General features: G+C 37.8%; 1 protein-coding gene across 1 annotated transcript; it reads left to right on the top strand.

Moving 5' to 3' along the window:
- The first annotated feature begins 3,146 nt into the window (after positions 1–3,146).
- LOC135466789 (SWI/SNF-related matrix-associated actin-dependent regulator of chromatin subfamily E member 1-like) lies at positions 3,147–14,759 on the top strand. The gene is given in 12 exon segments (XM_064744474.1): positions 3,147–3,742; positions 4,340–4,419; positions 4,749–4,810; positions 4,812–4,967; positions 5,409–5,488; positions 7,229–7,352; positions 7,809–7,926; positions 9,378–9,430; positions 9,725–9,833; positions 10,415–10,633; positions 11,614–11,705; positions 12,066–14,759. Coding segments are annotated over 12 exon segments (1,398 nt in total). The 5' UTR covers positions 3,147–3,557; the 3' UTR covers positions 12,186–14,759.
- Positions 14,760–14,889: the final 130 nt, after the last annotated feature.

Here is a 14,889-nt window from a genome sequence, read left to right as displayed (position 1 = left end):
ATACATGAAAGGTTTGTTTTTATTTATTAATATGCCAAGTTAGGATGTTTCCTAACATTTCAAAGTACAAGGAAGCTTTTTTAACTTTCTTCTTGTGCCATAGGATTTCTTATGGCCACGGCGGCCAGTCCGGAAATTATAAATAGCCTTCAGTAAGTTCATCAATGCATCATTTCCAAACATTACCGATCACTGATGAAAAATAGGCATAAAATAAAGGGGTTAACAGGTATAAAATGAAAAGAATATTTGTTTTATTTAAAAAAATGTTGGGCAAAACTTTCTTCATTTCCTTGTAAACTGTAATATTCTATTTAAAGTCCTGTACCAAAACCTCCTAAACAACAAACTTCAGTATTTATTTCTGGATTGTTGTTTATCACCATACTGAAGAATTTTCAGTTATTCCATTGATTATGAAGGGAGAAAACTGGGGGGTCCGGGGTAAACTGCAGACCTGTGACACGCTATGCAGACAAACTTCCCAACACGTGACGTAAAGGTACATTCAAAACATTTTGGTGGATGGTAAGTGCGTGGTCTTCAATGATTGCGAAAACGGATACGTGTGTCGTCCACCGCTTATTGCAACATACAAGTGCATACCTTTTCGTTCTCTGTTTGCAAGAAACGTACATATAATCCTCAAGATATACATGTATTTACATCACACATCCTCCGTCCTTGTGATTTTCATTCAATATTTTGTCCATTTACTAACCATTAAGATTAAGATCTTTTATTAATGGTTATCGACGACGCAAGTTTCTTCTGTTTTGAGGTTACGATCAGATATTTGACCTAAGCAAACATTTCATCATTATAATGCAACCTGAAAGACTATACAAAAATGTATAGGCTAAGACTGTGCATGGCATAGCTGGGGAACTAACAGCTTGCAAATGTCCACACCTAAAGCTGCCAAAATGCGACCTCTTGTCAACTTACCTCAGTTATAGGGGTTTGCTCTTAGCTGTTCATGGCTGCTTAAATAGAGGCAACCTTATGGGCACCAGAACACCATGCACATGGGGGTAAAATGAAGATAACAATGTTAATAATTTATTAGACGTCAAATTACTCAAAATGCTGTGTTGTCATCACATTTAATGAACAATGATATGCTTGAAAACATTTCACAAGGACTAGGCCTCGAGAACGTGTAGTCCACCAGCAGAAACCTATAGCAGTTCGAGCTTCATTCTAACTGTCCTCATAAATGGTAAGATAGGCTTCATGCATAGTAACTTGTTTATATACACGTAATCTATAATAGGTATACCAATACACGCATGCAGATGCTATGTGTTTAAGGCATAATTATCAGATCTATATTTTGTCTTTTCAATAGGTGCTGACAAGCATTTTCCCTCTGCGGATGGTCGTGGGTTTCCCCCGTACTCTGTCCGGTTTCCTCCCACCATAATACTGGCCGCCGTCGTATAAGTGAAATATTTTTGAGTACGGTGTAAAACACTAATCAAATAAATAAATAAATTTCCCTCTTACTTCCGGTTATCTTCTTGCGTACATTGAGATTTGTATTAACGTTTGCAATAACACATACCGGTACAAATGCTGATGTTTGTCCTTTCATTGTGGTTTTGATAAAAAATCAAAGACTAAATCCATATTCGTTAATCGAGTCAAATTTTCTCATATTTACCAAGAATAGCTTAACTTACTGCCTTTTACTGCCTATCAGATTCGAGCGTGTCCTTTGCATACAATTTTTAAAAGATTGTAAAGCAACATATACTGTATAGGTCTACATGTAATGCCACCCGCTTTATAAATTTTAGGAACTTTGTTACAGATTTTGAACGGTAACACGTACGTGAACAGACGATATTTTGTGAAATATAATTATTTGGGCTTTCTACAGTAATAGCAAATATTCGATCGGATTTGCGCTGATCGAATTTTTAGCCGAAAAATGGTAGGCCCTGTATATAACCATCGCCACTCGATAAGCTGTCATGTTAGCGAATATGTTAGCTTTGATCTGGTTGGACGTAGGCCTATGGGCTGTCCAACGTTCACTGAAGACAAGTTTTCTTCTTTAAGGTCTTCGTAAACGCATATACGTATATATCTATGTCACAAGTGAAAAATATCGTCACTAGTTTGTCAATGGTCGTCAATTGGTGCAGTCCAGATCTTTAATTAAGAGCCTTCCTAGGAAGACAAAGTACAGGATTGTAATTTAAGAAAAGTATATCATGATTAAAGGCAAAACCACGGAGAGCATTTAGCACCTATTTGATGGATGTAGACCTATATATGCAGGGCTGCTTAATCGCTTGTCTAATTAAATTAACTGATCCCGTCCGAATGGGGATTATTTTATGACAGTTGCCCCTTTCTCAAACGGTTTTGGCAAAAGAGCTGCATGAAACACAAAGCACAATCCTTAATCAAAATACCCGAAAAAAAATTTTAGCGTATATCTGAATTATGTTTTAAGTCCTGCGAAATAACGAATAAGTGGTGCTAGGGTCTACTAAAGCCCTTTAATTCCTATAAACTGTATATATGGTAGTGTTTCCCCTGGAGCTCTGCATGCCCGGTTTTCTCCCACCATATGGCTTGGCACTCAGCACTGAGAGGTTAGGGCAGGGAAACAGGACTGGTTGGCCCGGTGTCAGTATAATGTGACTGGGTGAGGGGTCATGTCTGGTGTCCTCGGCATGATACTTCAGTGGCGGCAGCACTTTAGCGGCATATGGACTCGCCCTGCCACAAGAAGACACGGTGTATGTGCACATACCTAATGCCTCCTCTGAAAAATTGTTAAGTACGACGTTAAATTGACCTAAAAACATTCATTCATTCCTCCCATTATATAATGTTGATAGGTGCGTACTACTTCCTCGACCTTTTCACATATATGGAAGAGCAACTTTCAGTTGCAATTTATGTAAAACTACATTGGTTGGATTGGCAATGTATGTCACAAAAAGCATAACTTTATGTATTTGTCAGTACAGGCTAATGCCTTCAGAATATGCTTAAATTAACACATTAAACACCTTGAAAACATGCCAAGGTTGAAGAATTACTGTAGTCCACTTTTTCGACCTTCTAAAATCCCCTTCAAGTTAGGAATTTTGCTTCAGCCGGTGTCCTTCCTGCAATTCTTCAAAGGCGATAAAGAAAGTTTGTGACACCTCTGCAAGTTCTGGGGGGAAAATCCCACGGAGCTGAACACTAACGGATGATTTACTTCCCAGAAATGATTTTCCAAAGAAGATAGCATAGACTGTTACCCGGCTCATCGAGAAATTGAGACACGAAGTAACTCAGAGAAGAAATGTGACGGAAACAAGAGTAGATCATTCTGGGCAGTGCCCCGGCATTGCCGACTAACTTATTCACTACAGACTGCCTGGTGTATCAGCTGATGACAGATTGAACTGCGGGACAGGCATACCTTGTTGGTGTCTTTCTTCTCATGACGTACAGTTTGTTGTAAACCACACAAAGTGTGTGGTCGGAACTTGACATTTAAAATCTTTAACAATCTGCCAGCATCGCTTAGATTTCATATATTCTCAATGGAGAATGATATCATTCATACGGCTGTAACATCCAATAACACAATTGTACTAAATGGCACAGAAGTTGGTTTGTGTCCATTGTCTGTGGATGCCCAAGACAAAGCTTTGACAGATCAGCTGACGGTAACTGCAGCACCGGGCTTTCTCCCCGAAAATGCAGTACTGGTGGAGACTAGTCGTGGGTAAGAACTTAAATGATATCCCCCAAAGCTGTCAGTTTGTAATTTTTGAGTATAGATTCACTTTACTCTTAATTTCAATGTGCGTGTCTCATTCAAGTCTTCATTGGCCCAGTATAAGCTGAATTGGTATGTTAGGGGTCTCACATGATCACTCAGACAAGATACAGTGGGGGCTCTTGCAAACTAACACCTAAAAGACATGGTTTTACTGTAGCTGGTAATGGCGCCATTTAGTCGACAGACCTAACTCTGCGAGATGTATATTCATTTGAGCAAATACTGTAAAATCACGTCTTGTATCTCGATGTGAGAAAAGGCTTTATCAAGTTCTGATCTAAGACTGAGGAGTTTACATTTAGATGTACAAAACATACTCCTTATGTTTAGTAGGTGGTGCAATTAGCACACACCTGCTAAAAAAACAAGATGAAAGGACTGTTGTATACTTGTAACACATTAACTATTAGAATGTCCAGTTTGTTGATATTTTTATCACCATAATATAACCAGCTGAGAAGTCCAATGTTTTTGACCGGAATAAATGATCTGGATAAAATTTATATTGCATGAATGTTGTAATGGTTTTTTTCTTTACAGATTACTATTGTCTGTACCTGATGGGGCTGGAGGCGTTACTTATGGCAGGATTACCACCCCTGTGGATCTTCAGCAAACCGGTATTATGTTATGTCCTTTATCCAAGACTGACAAATTTTAAAATATGATTATTGAGTATGGCATTAAACGCTAATCAAATAAAAAAATCAGTTAAAGTTAAGTTATATGATGCCTTAAAGAATCTGCATCCTGCTCCATTGTCAACTCTTGATAAAAACGTTTCATTGCTGTTTTTGCAGTCCTAGGTTAAGTCCACAATAATAGCTGCTGTTCATTTTTATCTTGCTAGTTCGTTATTTATTTCTCATGTTACATAACTTCAGGAAAGCAAATATATTCACACTATCTTTTTGATTTCATGTGATAAGGAAATGGCTTCTGTTTGCAGCCTCCCTCCTTGTAAACTGTACAGCTGACCAGTTAGTGGAGGCTCAGCATGCTGCTGACGTGTTTGGGGGTCAAGTGGCTGGTAATGGCCTGGCTGTGGGACACCAGCCACTGGATGGCACCACAGAGCTCAGACTTGCAGCCCGCAGCTCCCTGGTTTTCCACCTCAGCCACTCCCACAACCTGTATGAGCAATGTCTCATTGGAGGAAGAGCCTAAGGTAAACCGAAAATTTGAGAGAACAGTTTGACAGAATTACATACTTCTCTGTCAGATGTACAGTTTCTATGTTGGAACCTTACTGCATATGTGATTTGTCTACCCTTTACCTTATGGATTATCAGGTAAAGGTCAACTGTTAGAAAATTTTTTTTCCACTTTGTGGTATCTTAAGTCATTGAATGCTCTATGTTATGCATTGTTATATTGGCCCATATTTAAGGGAATACAGTGATATACCCCTCTGGCCCATAAAACAACATTGTTGCACCATATATGGGTATCACCTGTTTTGTCACTGTGAAACAGCATATGTAAAACTAGCAACAGCTGAAACTAAACCATGATTGTACAGTGAAATATAGTTATCATGGAGAGTTGGTAATGGAGGCATATGCTTCTCTGAAATTCTTCAGTATGTCTTGTTTGACTGTTTTATCAGAAACGCAAGGGAGGTTGGCCCAAAGGTAAAAAGAGGAAGAACACTTCAGAGTTGAATGCACCCCGGGCTCCTGTAACTGGGTAAGAAACTGTAACATGTGTGATGTTCTCCAAATACCCCGCCATACTATTATATAGCCTCGTTTTAGATTGGGTTAGAGACGCACAGTGACTGCAGCTTTCTCTGTCAGTCGGCCTACAAAAAACAGATACGCTGCCTTTTTGCATCTATGTCACCTGATACCTCTCATATTTGGATAGTTCATGTTTTTAGTGATTTCCAGTGTCAATATGTTGTGTTGGAATGAGTTGTTAAGTCTGGTGTCGTCAACATGTCTTTCTAGTGAAGCGGCACTATAAATGTCTCGGCACTAACTAACATGCTGCAAGGGGGCAGTTTTCAATGTCTGAGTGTCTGATTGTGGAGTTCTGTTGCCATTGTATATATAGTGTACCCTAATTCTTCAACCTTTTCAACCAACTCTGCAACCTATATTTTCAAACATTCTGAGAGAACTAGGTATAGGTGTTAGAGAAATAATTTGCATAGTTTTATGAAGTTTGCATCTTTAGTGACTCATGGAAGTCATTTTAGTGTGATTTTCGCAATATTTGTTTGTATGAATTCCACCAAAAATTTTAGAGGTTGAAATGGTTGAAGATTTACAGTACATGAAATGACATTATGCGAAGAGCATAAAACACCAGTAAATTTAGCTCGACCATTTATACGAGTGCTTCTGTAGCTGCAGATCCCTTGTTAAGTGTTAAAAGAATATAAAGCTAAATCAGTTTTTGATTGATTTAAGTATACATGTACATGTGAGCAGCTGTTTAATTAGGGGTCCACGCCGATAGCCCTGCAGGACGCCTGTTGTTTTTGTTAGGCCTATTATTATTATTATTCCACTGATTTTGTCGGAAAGATAGAGGCTAGAGTTTTGACCGATTGACTTGAAATTTTGCAGTAATAATCCCTGATGTCTGAAGTTGTGCGAACAGCAATGGAGGTTTCTCTAGGTCACATGGTTTGGTGGCCATATTTGATTTTATATGAAATCTTTTAAAAATCTTCTTCTGTAGAACCATTGAATTGATCGTTTTGAAATTTGATATGCAGATAGGCCGTTAGGAGCTATAATAAGTTTGAGAAAATCATTTACTTCCGATCAAAACTTTGGAAGCTCGCCATTGGTCGAAGTTTTGATGTCAAAAAAAGTTTCGAAATTTCAGTTTTTTAATATGTATTATAGAGTATCTTGAGCCACTGATTCTGAATCTGCTTTTAGTTTTTGCATACCTTTGTAACTTTTCGAGATATCATAAAAAAACTAAATTTAGTTACGTAATTTCAATGACCTGTAACTCGAGAACTATAAGAACTAGAAATGTGAAACTTGCACCAAATTGTAGCCCAAGACATGCTCTTTCTGGCATATGCCAACTGATTTGAGCTACGATCAATAGTTTTTGCGCTAGAGGTGTTTAAATGACAACATGTTTTTTTTTTTTCAAAAATAGATGTTAATCCTATCACATTAACATGGAGTTGGACGGCATCTGGCCTATAAGGTAGTATGTTCACTTGGTCATTTCTGCTGAACTGTCAAGAACTTCCCCAAGCCGTTTTCCGTTTAGATACAGTTAAGTTGTCCCCCATTCAACAGTATACAATGATATCCAGGACAACAAACGCCGTGGACCCCTGCCACAACTGCTTTGCAGTTCTAGCGTGCATAATGTTCTCCGTGTGTTTTATTTATGTTTGTGCATATTTATATGATTGAGGGCTTTTTTATTTCCTGTATTTCTTTCTTTCAGATATGTGCTGTATGCTATAGAGAGAAGACAGGAGATAAAGAAAACCAATCCAGATCTGCAGTTTTCTGAAGTCACCAAAGTATTAGGCAATGAATGGTCAACAATGCCACAGGACAAAAAACAAGTTAGTTCTTCTCATTGCTCGATTTGTGGAGTTGTGCCCATGGATTTTGGCCTTAATAGCTGTCTACTAGAAATTAAAATCTTACATGCAAGTATTAGGTGTTTTTGAGCAAATTCATTTATTTGATTGAGCTTTCACGTTGTAATTCAGAATATTTCACTTATATGATGGCAGCGAGCATTTTGTGGGAAACTGGACCAGGGCAAAACATGAGTCCATGGGAAACTCAGGACCATCTGCAGGTTGCTGGTCATTGTTCTGCTCTAGCACACTAACTGCCAGGCTATGAAGGTCCCCAGGAAAACAGGATGTGTGACCATTATTAGGCTGCCTTTGACAAGTTTTGTGCAAAAGTGAGTTAGTTTCTGCAAATTTGAATTGTTTGTTGAGAATCATTTGCTGCTTACCAAATCGAAGATGTTTCATATTGTGTGTTCGTATATTGATGACCTGTAGAAATACCTAACTGAGGCAGAGGCTGATAAGAAGAGGTACATAGATGAGCTCAATGCATTCCAGCAGTCCGTCACATATCAGAGTTTTCTTAAGAAGAGGAAGTTAAAAGGGATGTGTGGTAGGTAACATGTTGTCAAGTTAAACAGACAGTATGACTCCATCAGGAGGTCCTGCTGGCTAATTCGGGTAGAATGTTGTTTGCATGGGTTTAAGTCAGGAGGATTGCCGGGTACTTCGTTTGTATGTAGCAAAGGAATTCCCTGGCACTCCAAGTTTCCTCAACCAATTAACTTGTCAATACTTACTGTTCTCAGCCAATTAACCTGTCCGGGTTCAGTTTTGTCAACCATACTTATTGTTTTCAATCAATTAACCTGTCAATTTTCTCAACCAATTAACCTGTCCATTGTCAGTTTCATCAGCCAAATAATGTGTCCAGTATCAGTTTTCTCAACCATACTTATTGTTCTTAACCAACTAACCTGTCTATACTTGTTGTTCTCAACCAAGTAACCTGTCCAGTTTCAGTTATCTCAACTAATTAACCTGTCCAGTTTCAGTTTTCTCAACCAATTAACCTGACCATACTTAATGTTCTCAACCAATTAAACTGTCCAGTGTGACTTTTCTCAACCAGTAAACTTGTCCATACTTACTGTTTTCAACCAGTTAATCTGTCCATACTTACTGTTCTCAACCAATTGACCTATCCAGTGTCAGTTTTTTCCACCAATAATACTATCCATTCTTACTGTTCTCAAGCAATTAACCTATCCATTGTTAATTTTCTCCACCAGTTAAACTGTCCACACTTACTGTTCTCAACCAATTAACCTATTCAGTGTCAGTTTTCTCAGTCAGCTAACCTGTTTATACTTATTCTTCTCAATTAACCGCTCCAGTGTCAGTTGTCTCAAGCAATTAACCTGTCCATACTTACTGTTCTAATACAATTAACCTGTCCAATGTCAGTTTTCTCAACTAGTTATCCATTAACATGTAGGTATTCATGTTTTCATGCAGGATTAATTTAATCAAGGCATTTCCAAGGCATATGAATATTCAAGCAGAAGATTTAAGAAACTTTTAGAAATTAAATTTGGTGTGAAAATGCCTAGGATGTATTAATTATGATAGGATCATGTGTATTTCATACTTTTTGGATGGAGTTTCTACAACAGCTAATATTCATGAATTTATATACATCCATGTGGTTATCTCAATTGCTACAGCACTTGGACTGTGAATCTACATGCCTCAGAGGACTTTCTCTGGTGGCAATAAACAGTTGGCTTTACTTCAAAGACCATTTAGGTGGGCTCACGTAAAGTTCGTTGGAGTCCACTTCCTCTTCCACCAGTATTTCATCCATTACAGGTATTCACGTACTTGCTAATTCAGGTTTCCTCACCCTTAAAACTAACCACCATCGTGTAAGTGAAGTGTTTTCTTTGATTTAAACCATAATCAATGAAGTATATATAATACGCGCATATTATCTAAGGAACAATTAAAAAAGTGCTGTTTTAATATACTTATTTGCGTATGGATTCTGGTGCTCTTTGTTAGTAGATCCCAATGGACTGGAATCTGATGCTTATGCCACTTTGATTGATCTTGAGGTAAGTATCATGTTGTGGTAATTCTCCTTTGCAATTGTTGTAAATATTTACCAATTCTTCCGTCTTTTTAGGGTGTACAGTTAAAAGGAAACAGCTGGGAAAGTTTTGTTTTAGAAAACCATGTTGTGTGAGACATGATCATCAGGTTTTTTAGGTATCTGGTGCAAAATTCATGAGTTGAATAAATACAAATCCTGTATACATAACAACTGTCCATCTTTACTGAAATTATTGAGCATGTCGAAGCACCTTCACAAACAGGTCAAATAGGTACTATGTTTTGATGGTTGACAGGAGGACTACATGTCTGAGCTATACTGTAGGGTGTGTGACCAGTACTTCAGCTCCTTACATAACAAGAAAGAACACATGTTTGGGAGGCAGCATTTGCAGGCCATCACAGGTGAGTCAGCTTTCACACACAGCTCAGCAGCCAAATCTGTTTGATTGGTATTCACATTTACAGCAGGTGTGTAGCATATTCTTGTTAAGTTCACGTATAATGTTGTGTTGGAACAGAAACAGTTTCACAGGTACATAATATTGAAGTACATCCTTAGAGGAAAATTTATCTTACATTTTATTGCTTCACAATTTATTACCTACTGCCCATAATGCAGGTGGAGCTGGCTTCCTCTCCGGCCGTAAGTGGGAAGGTCTTGCAGCAACCTGCGGATGGTTGTGGGTTTCCCTGGGCACTGCCCTGTTTCCTCCCACCGTAATGCTGGCCGCCTTCGTACAAGTGAAATATTCTTTAGTACGTCGTAAAACACCAATCAAATAAATAAATGTTGCAGGTCGATGGAAATCTGTGTGTCTTATGTAGGAAAGGTTTGTCAGTAGGCCGTGTGTTTACTCTGGTTTGATCCATAAAACTGATTGCAGTCATGTCTGCTGAAAGTGAAAAATTCTTGAGAGTTATCATATAAATCAATCACTGATAAATACATGTAACTAAAATTTCACCTATGTTGACTCATTCAGGTGAATTGGAGAAAGAGCTTCAGCAACAGTCTGAGCAGCAACAACAACAGCAGGCCCAGCAGCAGCAACACAATTTGCAGGAGGCAGCTCTGGTGACAGATGACCTTCATCAGGACAGTTTGGGGTCTCTCTCAGACAGCAGTGATGGGGAAACCTTGAAGCTTTCTGGCCCAGTCGATATAGAGAGTTTTATACATGAGTTTCATCAGAAAAACAGAGGTATTTGCAACATCTTCTACTGTGTGAATTTATAGGTGAAAGTTACTGGTGGTTTGGGTTCTCTGTCACTGAGGGGGTTAGCCTGCCAGCATGGCGTGATGACCCAAGAGCCTCTCACCAATGCTGTTGCTGTGAGTTCAGGTCCAGCTCATGCAGGCTTCCTCTCAGGCCAGCAACCTGCAGATGGTTGTGGATTTCCCTTGGGTTCTGCCGGGTTTTCTCCCACCATAATGCTGGCCGCCATTGTATAAGTGAAATATTCTTGAGCACGGCATAAAACACCAATCAAATAAATAAATACTGGTGGTTCAATCTAACAACCTCAAAAAGTAAATATACCAAGAGTATGAGAGGGATGGAAATTTTCTAGTGATTTTAAGGCCAATCAAGATTTTCAAAGTATATAAACTTAGGCCCAGTTTAAGTTAATAGTTTTACTAATGTGGTTCATCTAATGGAAGAAGTTTCATTGTAATTTGTCTGTGTGGAGTGTTTATAATCCAGTAAGCTGGATTCTAGTATGTGTACTTACCAACTAGTATGTGTACTTACCAACTAGTATGTGTACTTATCAACTAGTATGTGTACTTACATGTGTACTTATCAACTAGTGTCAAATCAGTTTATCCATCGGAATATAAATTTCATTCCTTGCCAACCTGATGTAAAACCAGAACAGCAGTATTCTAACACCTTGCTCACAAAATGCATACAAACTTTGTGTTTTGAAAGACATTTATTTATTTATTTGATTACTGTTTGACGCCATACTTAAGAATATTTCACTTGTGTGTCATCAGTCAGGTGTGTGTTTGGAGGAAAGTGGACAAAGCTGGTGAACTTCACCAACTGGCAGTTGCTTTGCAGTAGCTTGTCCTCACTCACTTTCATATTTTGTTTTCACTGCAAGGTTGGATGTACTTTAATAATATGCAAACTAGATATTGAAGGTCCACTTCTCACAAACATCTATTCAACAGAGCGTGACCAAGAAATTCATCAACTGAAGAGAAGTTTGAAAATGTCTCAGGGAGATAATCTTGCAATGTGCAAACAGATTCAAGAATTGAGGGTGAGAGTTGGCTAAGTGTTTTTTTCTTGTAAATCATCAAGATGGTCAAATTACTTTCATGTTTTCTGATATCAAAATAAATTGAATTACCAGCTTCCTTCACATGTACTATGAGATATTGCTTCAAGATAGTTTTGTACATGTACATTTTATAAACAGAAATGTCTTTCGATATAGCCTGTCAGATAATTTTGATACTTTATTGTGTTAAAATTATGTGTACATATGTGTTGGTACTTTTACCTACACAAATGTAATGGGATGTTGCAATTTTGCCTACCTTTAGTTCTTATTTTCTTATGCTATGTATAAAAATGGGTTTAAGGAAACTGATATTTTGTGTACATATTTCTTTTTCAGGATTTAGAAACCAAACTGGATCAGGATGTAGGTAATGCCAAAGCATATGGTGCTTCCCTGACTGCTCAAATAGATGGCCTCAAGATGGTGCCCACACTATTCGGGGTTATCAATTTCTGACAATTACTGAACTGCTACGCTTTATCTCTCATCTCTAGGTATTTATATACTAGTATCCACCTCATTATGATGTTATGACACTTACTGGGGGTATTTATTGCTCTGAGTAACTGAAGAAATTATTGTCTTGCTTCATGATGCTTTTTTTTTTTTTCACTTGTTTCAAGAGAATTTCAGGGCTTTCAAAGTGCCAGTGCTGTTTTACATGCCAGCAAGGTGTCTTGTTTTCTGTTGTCGGCATTTTCATTGCAATCAGTGGATAATTCTAACCCAACAATCATTTGACATGGGTCAGTAGATCTGCCACGTGTGCTTTTCAGAGAAATATTTTTGTTTCATGGTGTAAATACATGTACTAAATTTGTACAAGATTCTGGTGAATGAGATTTTTTGTAAATAAACAGTGCATCAAAAGTAAGTTCCCCACAAAACAATACTTGAGATTTTAATACCAAGCTATTTGCCCAATCGTTGTGAAATTTTGCACACAGTATCTCAGTAATCAAGTCGTCACACTGTAGCAAAGATAACCCTGTAGATACAGATGTGTTCCAGTGAGCATGTGTGAACGCATTATCAGCTAGATTTTTAAAATTTTACAAACAGATTGAAAGATGATTTTGACTACCTGTACAATCAGAAAATGTAAAAATCTGGTATAACTACCGCACTTTCGTATCACACTGAGACAGCGAGCTTGCATTGTGTTAATGAGGTGTGTGATCCAGTTTTGAGGCGTGACTAACCACTCCTCCTGAAGCAGATGTCTAACATCGTCAACATCGGACACCCACGTGACATGGCGATGCACCACTTGTTTCAACTGGTCCCACAAATGTTCAGTGGGTTAGAGATCCGGGGAATTGGCCGGCTGTTCCATGTGCTCAATGCCATCATCTTCAAAGAAGTCATGTATTACTCTGGATGTGGGCGAGTATTGTCGTCCAGAAGAAGAAATCCATTGCCGTCTGGAATTATTTTTCTTAAATTTTCAAAATCCAACTGATAATGCATGTTCCTTGGATCACATCTGTATCTACAGGGTAATCCTTGCAACAGTGTGTTGACTTGATTACTGATGTACTGTGTGCAAAACGTCCCAACCATTGGGCAAATGTCTGGGTAAATCTCAAACACAGTTTAGGGGACAACTTACTTTGGATGCACTGTTTATTTATGTGAATGTATATTGTTTATGTTTACTACCTGTTATATTACCGTACTGATTTTGTTGCTGTAAAAAGGTTATTTGAGCATCTTCTGAATAGGAGCCGCTGCAGTGTGAAATTGGTTAATACTCTTACAATGTATTTATAGAGAGAACAAGTATGTTCTTGGCAGTGATGTTGATGTAAAAGTGACAAATTACAAACAAGTTCCTCCTCCAGTATTTGCATGTTATTCTGTGTAACTGAAGGCTGTACCATAGGGCTACTACGCATCTTGCATTTTCTTCTTATTAATTTTGTCCATTTGCTGGAATCAATCTGTTGACACCTTTTAACAACATCTTTGTATTCAAGTGGCCTACGTATATTCTGTTAACTGTACCTCCCCCATTGGTCTGTCAAACTGCTATTTTTTTGTATTCTGAGGTGCAAACAGTTGTCTCCCCTTAATGTGATTCCTAACAACTCCCAAGCATACGATTCAGGTAGATTTCAACCTGGAATACTACATGTGCGTGTATATCCCAGAATGTCTTTGAACATATTGGTTTTGAGTTGTGTAAACATGCAAGATTTTGTCAAAAGCTCAAGATTATTTTTATTTCTGTCCTGAATAATACTGTAATATTAGTCACTTTATAATAGAAGCCTCCAGGCCAAGTCTTATGAAAGTTGTACATATGAATGGCACTGTGTTTGTTACAAGTATCATTTCTTTACTAGGATTGTTAATATCCAGTTTTATGGATAGCCTGTGTATTTGATGTACATTTATGATTTTACATGTTGGTATATCTAACCATATTTTTTTTTTCACTTTCATATATTCAAATGAATACATACAACAATCATGTTTTGGCATACAATATTATGGCATGGAGATGCTTTTTGAATATCTTCTGCATATGAGCCAAATTTCTTTTCATTTTTGTGATACAGATTAAATGTGTATAATGTGTTCTGCAACTTAAAATTTGACCTAGGAGCTAAAATTGTGATCATCAAGTAGTGATAAGACAATTCCGATATCCTGCCTGATGTTTTAATATTCTGAATTAAAAAATCACCATTTTTGAAATGAACCACAGGTCTATGGCAGTAGGATGGTATCATTTTCTTGTAGACAAAGGAAAGGTTGAGGAGCTGAATTGTCTTACTTATCAGATGGTTTTTTATTACCTGTAGCTTTAGTGACTTCTTGTTTAGTTCAGTTCACAGAATTCAATTCTCAGTTCCTGTTATGCTTAATATCTGAAGCCTCTTATCGTGTTGTACATCTTCAGCTAGAAGATAAAGAATCCTGTTCAAAATTGTTCTCAAAATTACTGCTTCAGTGTTGTATTTGTTTTGGTGCTGATGGTCTATTGATTGAAAATGAGAAATGTCTGTGTTCTTGGAAAATAAATAAATGAATTCATACTTGCAAATAGCCTTAAATTGTTGATTTTAGAAGCAGCAATTAGCTATATTGCACATCCTGGTATTTAAGATGCATGTCTACACCATAGCAAGCCACACCACTTGTTGGCACTGGG

Source organism: Liolophura sinensis, chromosome 6 (assembly GCF_032854445.1).
Source record: "Liolophura sinensis isolate JHLJ2023 chromosome 6, CUHK_Ljap_v2, whole genome shotgun sequence".
NCBI classification, from domain to species: Eukaryota; Metazoa; Mollusca; class Polyplacophora; order Chitonida; family Chitonidae; genus Liolophura; species Liolophura sinensis.
This window is presented reverse-complemented; position numbering and strand designations above follow the sequence as displayed.